The sequence below is a fragment of the Mirounga leonina genome, unplaced genomic scaffold (genome assembly GCF_011800145.1).
Source record: "Mirounga leonina isolate KUSES-001 unplaced genomic scaffold, KU_Mleo_1.0 Mir_101799, whole genome shotgun sequence".
NCBI lineage: Eukaryota > Metazoa > Chordata > Mammalia > Carnivora > Phocidae > Mirounga > Mirounga leonina.
Window position 1 is genome coordinate 1,899,488 of NW_023270210.1, and position 5,512 is coordinate 1,904,999.

The 5,512-nt window shown below is 64.4% G+C and overlaps 1 protein-coding gene across 1 annotated transcript; it reads right to left on the minus strand.

Annotated features, from left to right (window-relative positions):
- Positions 1-292: 292 nt before the first annotated feature.
- On the minus strand, positions 293-3,348 carry DUSP9 (dual specificity phosphatase 9). Its single transcript, XM_035010162.1, has 3 exons — positions 2,982-3,348; positions 1,248-1,697; positions 293-943 (listed from the first exon to the last, which is right to left on the minus strand). Exons 1-3 carry the CDS (start codon positions 3,346-3,348, stop codon positions 618-620), a joined length of 1,143 nt encoding a protein of 380 aa, XP_034866053.1. The 3' UTR covers positions 293-617.
- Between the last annotated feature and the right edge of the window lie 2,164 nt (positions 3,349-5,512).

A 5,512-nucleotide genomic window follows, 5' to 3' on the forward strand; every position in this document is an offset into this window, starting at 1 on the left:
CCTGTGGCGCTGCCCAGCCAGAAGCCACCCAGAGACGGGCTGTCCACACGGATGCCGGGCAGCCCGTGCGCCTCCAAGCGCACATCCCCGGGGAGGCCCTCAGCCCCAAGAGGCGACTAACTGGTGGCGAACCCCTCCCCAGGAGCAGCCATTTGGGGACAGGGGTGGGACGGGGAGCGGGTCCCCAGAACAGGCACACACCCTTCTGAAGGGAAAAGCTACAGGGAGGCTCGAGGCCCAGGAAAGGGAAGCCACCTGGAACGGTCCCTTGGAATGAGAATCCCCCCCCCCCCCGCCCACTCCCCAAAGGAAAAAGTAACAGTCGCGGAAGAGGCAGGTTCTGGAGCGTGGTTCCGCCCGCAAGCGGCGCGGGTCAGGCTGGTGGCCCTGGGCCCGGCTTATAGGCACATTTAATAGGATTCCCGTGATGTTTCAAGTGGGTAGGACAGGTCTTTCCCCGCAGCCACTCTGGAGGGGCTCCTGGCTCGGGCCTCTTCCCAACAGCCCTCCCCTGAGGTATTGCGCTCTCCCCCGCCCTGCTTCCGGCTGAGCCCCCTCCCACCTCCCCCCAGCACATGGGTGGTCAGGGGCACCCACTGGGGGCTGGAACGGGGGCCCTATGTGGGATCCAGCTCGAAGACACCATCGCTGGTGGGGGTGGTAAAGAAGGAGGGCGGGTCGGAGGCCGAGGACTCCTGCCCCCCACTGCTGCGCTCCCGGGCGCGCCTCTCCTCCAGCCGAAGGCTACGCTCGAAGTCCAGCAGCTGCCCCATGAAGTTGAAGTTGGGTGAGATGTTAGACTTCTTCCGCTTGACCAGGTCGTAGGCATCGTTGAGTGAGAGGTGGCGCTTCTGCATGAGGTAGGCCACGGTGACGGTGACAGAGCGGCTGACACCGGCCAGGCAGTGAACGAGCACCCCGCAGTTCTGGGACAAGGCCTCATCTAGGCGAGGGCAGAGGGGGAGGCAGGGTGATGTGCGGGCCGGCCCAGCCCTGCTCTCCGAGCCACGCTGCTCTGGCCACATTTGGCCTGGGAGCCCTGTCCTGCCTGAGTCCTAGGGCTTTCGCTGGTGGCCTCTGGGAGCTGGTCCCAGCCCTGCCCAACCCCAGAAGTGGCGGTCCAGGTTTGGGCTCTGGGGATGGTAGCTAAGCCCAGGAGGAGCCTTCCAGAGGGCGTGGCAGAGGCCAGGAGCCAGGCCTGGTGGGGGGTGGGGGGAGGGAGGAAGAGGAGGGCAGAGCCGACTTACCAATGAATGCAATGGCCTCAGGAAAGAACTGGGACAAATTCTGGCTCCAGTGGTCTGAGATGGGGATCTGCTTGTAGTGAAAGTCACCGTTCTTCTCGAAGAGGTTAGGGAGGTTGGGGGTGACGTTGAGGATGTAGCGGATGCCCAGCTTGGCCAAGCTGTCCACGTTGGCTGAATCCCGGGCACTGCCCAGGTAGAGGTTGGGCAGGATCTGGACAGGGAAGGATGGCAGCAGCCCCGTGGGGGGGGGTGTGGCGCCCTCTGAATCCAGGCCACAGCTCATGGAGTCGCGGTCAGGCTCGGATTCGGCATCAGAGCAGTCAGAGCCCAGGCACAGGCCGCCCAGCCCCACCACTGGGCTGGGCACCGGGGCTGTGCTTGGGCCCCCACGGCTGCTGAGGCTGGTCTCACACAGGTGGGGGCACTCTGCCTGGAATCTGCTGAAGCCGCCTGGGAGGGGAGAAGGGGAGAGTCCCCTGTTGATCTGGCCACCTGGGTGGCCAAGCACCCTTGGCAGGGGGATAGGGAACTGACCCCAGACAACTCCAACACCCAAGGGGGCTTGCAGATGTTCCCAAAGGGAACTCAAGAGTCAGCAGCCTGATCCCTACTGGTGTCCCATGGGGTGCACTAGGGGCAGTCCGACCACCCTCACTCGGTGCTGTTGGCTAGTCCTCCAGACAGCGAGTACCCACTGTGCTGCTGGGGGGTGCAAGATTCTGGGCTTAGGCAGAGCCCCCTCAAAGAGGATCTTACAGCCCCAGGGCCCAGCGAAGGCAGGCATGATGTACTGCCAACCTCGGGGAGGACAACCACCGTCAGTTAAAAAGGGGCAAGGTTCAAAAGTGAGTTCTCTGCCTGGGTGGCCACCTCCCATCCAGCTCAACCAGGAGCACCCCAAGAGCTGGGAGCCTGGGAGAGAGCGTAACATTCTACCAGGATCGGTTCAAAGCCCCCAGAAGCGGGCATCTCCTTCATCTACAGATAACAACTCTTTTCCTGGGCTAGGGGTGGGTCCCGGAGATCCAACACTTGCTTTGTTTCTGCGTCCCTGTGCATTCAGAATGGAGCAAGGGACAACAGTCCAATGACCCCGCTTTGATGGGGAGGTGGGGAGCTGGCTCCGTCGGTTCATGGGAACCCTGTCCCTACGCTGGACCTCTGGGTGTCTGTTTGGCTCATCAAGGGGCCAAGAGGCCTGTCTCAGCCTATTGCCCTCCACCCGCCAGCCCTGCCATGACTATGATGGGATGGATCTCTGCCTCCTTCTGCCTTCACTGCTTTCCTCTCTCTCTCTCTCTCACTTTCCCCTTCCCGGTTCCGGAGCCTTTGCAGAGCGGGATTTGGCCTCCTGTGGCCCCTGCCTCCTTTGCCAGTGAGCAGCTGCAGGAGGTGGTGACATCAACGGGGTGGTGATGGGGAGGTGATGGGGGCGGGGGGGAGGATTGGGAGCCTGCACTTGGTACTCCATTCTTGAGCATCCCCTAAGCCAGGGCAGGTCAGCCCGATTCTCCCCATTTTCCAGACTCAGAAACTGGGGCTCCCAAGGGTGAAGGGCTTGCCCGAGGTCGTGCTCAGGGGAGGGGAGCTCACCTCCACTTGAGCCGAAATGAGGCTGGGCTGGCCCAAGGGCAAATGAATTGGGAATCCCCTTGGAAGGTGTGGCCCTGCCTCCCAGGGCCCAGGGCCCTTCCCAGGCCGGTCCCCCCGCGCCGGCGCGGCGCCCGCACCTACCCTGTAGGTAGTACGCCAGGTAGCCTTCCTCTCGCAGCTTCTGCAGCAGGGTGCCCAGCACCGAGTCGGCCTCCCACTCCTCGGCCTCCGCCTCCCCGCGCCGGGGCCGGCCCCCGCCCTGGTCGTACAGGAGCACCGGGGCGGGCGGCGGCGGCTGCAGCGGCGGCCCGGGCAGCAGCGCGCGAACCGACAGGCTCCCCCGCCGCAGGCGGCGCAGCAGCAGCCCGGGCAGGGCGACGCTCAGCGCCCCGCCAATGCGCGCCGCCTCGTAGAGCTCGCGGCTTCGGCAGTCCAGCAGCAGCAGCCGAGGCCGCGGGGGCGACAGCTCCCTCCGCAGCCACAGGCACGAGCGGCCCAGACCCTCCATGGGCTCGCGGCTCCTGGCACGTCGGACCGCCGGCGCTGCGGAGAGAGGCCGGGCGCGCAGCGTGAGCCCGCGTCCTCCGCGCCCGGCCGCCAAGGGGCCAAGACGTGAAGCCGAGCCCGCATCCTTCAGGCTGACGTCTAGGGGCCCGCGGAGACACCCTCCACCGCCCACAGCGAGGAGGCGCAGAAGGGCGCCTCGGGCCCCCCAAGGAAAGCGCCCCAGGCAGCCACTCGGGCGCCCCGGGAAGGGAAGGGTGAGAGGTCCTCCAGAAGAGGAAGGCCGGGTGTCCAATGGGCCCTCTGAGAGCCGCGGGTCCTTTCCCGGCCCCTTCTGGGCCGGCCCAAGGGTTCGGCCGCCTCCGTCCACACCCCCTTCCAGCGGCGCTCGCTCGGCCTGCCTGCAATCGCTCCCCAAGTTCAAGCTTCCGACTTTGGGGACGTGCGCGTGGGAGAGGCGGACCCGGGGAGTAGAGGTGGCGCGAGGTGAAGGGCCTCCGCCGGGCTTCTCGGAGCTGCCCCGGCCCTGGTGGCCCCCGGGGGTGGGGGGGTGGAGGAGAAAACAGGAGAGAGAGAGACCTGGAGCGTGGTCGGGCGGCGGGCGGCCGCGCGTGGACGTCCGAGCCCAGGCCAGCGCGCGACGCGGGGCGCCGATCCCCGGTAAGGGCGTCCCGGGGCCCGGCCTCCCGGGAAGACCGTGGGGTGGCAGAGCAGGCGCGCACGTGGAAGCCGAGTGCCGCGCCGCTCTCAGGCAGGCCGCTTCCCGGCAGCGGGACGCAGCTTCCACCTTGGAAGCCGCTGCCTTTGGACGTGGAGTGGCCGTTTGGAGGGGCGGGGCAGTGGGGGCGGGCTCAGGGGGGCCAGCGAGCCAACGAGTGCCAGCGAAGCAGTCGGGTGGGCCCCCAAGTGGCGCGCTGAGCTGGGGCTTCCACCCAAGCGGGACAGGGGCCGGGGGCAGAGGCCAAGGGCAGGTCAGGGGCCCAGCAGGGGACCAGCCTCGGTTCTTCTGCCCCGAGCCAGTCGGCTGCTGGAGGCAGGGGGAGGGGGAGGGCTAAGAGCCCAGGGCCCCTGTCCCAGAAGCTGCCTCCAGCCCTGCTCCCTCGTTGACCCTGGACCGTCATGTCCTCCCCGACTCGACTTCAGTGACCCCATCTATACAATGGGCTCATCATAGCCACCACCTGAGGCTACTGTGGGATGCCACTGAAATCATGGAGGGGAGGCGGAAGCAAGACCAGAAACCCACTGCTGTCTTCTGGCACCGAACTCTGCCCAAGGGCTAGGCGGGCAGATGACAGCTTCCAGGGCCCCCCAGGGTTTCCCTCACACGGGCGTGACCCAAGGCACCCAGGAGCTCTGAGCCTCCAGTCCTAAACTGGGGTGCTCTGCTCTTACCCTGTTACTGTCCCGGGAGTTATCCCTGGCATCTCCATATGCCTCCTCCCTGGTCAAGAGCCAGGTAGTTTCTACTTCAGTTGATCTCTTACACCTGTACTCTCCCTTCTGCTCCCTGCACTAGCTGAGGGCTTGCACTGGCCAACTCTTGACCAGACTGCTGTCCCAGCTTCCAAAGCCCTCGCTCGCTGCCTCCAGGGAGACCTGTCAGCCGCAACCATCCCCCACCCCGCTCTGCCCTGCACCAGACCGTTGTCCATCAAAGGCCAGTGGCCTCCATACCTTGCATGGACACAGGATGACAAACGGGCAGGACACACAGGGTCCCTGCTTGCACGGCACTCCCAGTTTAGCCGGATAGATCAGTAAAAAACAGGGAGACTGAACAAGATAATGCAGGGTGTGATAAGTGTCCCTTCCCTGCTTAAAACCCATCGAAAGCAAACAGCAGAGTTGAAGGAAAATGTACAGCAGATAAGATAAAGCTCATACAAATTAATCAAAAGGTTAAGACTCTGATAAATGGACAAGGAACCAGAAAAGACTGCACGAGGGAAGAAACGCAGCTGGGTACAGGACCCTTCGGGAAAGGTTCAAGCTCAGGTATGGAAGGCAGGCAAATTTAAGAAACAAGGTAACACTCCCCACCTGTTACACTGGTAAAATGTTCTCAAATTGAGTACTCCCAGCGCTGCCAAGGATGCTGCGAAATCCGCCCGCTGCTCTATCTGTATGGCCCCTCTGGAAATTAACTTGGTCATATGCATCCAGAG

Bases quoted from the DNA above. Each gene is read 5' to 3' on its own strand.
- DUSP9 (XM_035010162.1), bottom strand. From the start codon at position 3,348: ATGGAGGGTCTGGGCCGCTCGTGCCTGTGGCTGCGGAGGGAGCTGTCG. The intron at 1,698-2,981 runs GTAGGTGCGGGC...CTCCCCTCCCAG, and splicing joins CCTGGCGTACTACCTACAGG to GCGGCTTCAGCAGATTCCAG. The intron at 944-1,247 runs GTAAGTCGGCTC...GCCCTCGCCTAG, and splicing joins TGAGGCCATTGCATTCATTG to ATGAGGCCTTGTCCCAGAAC.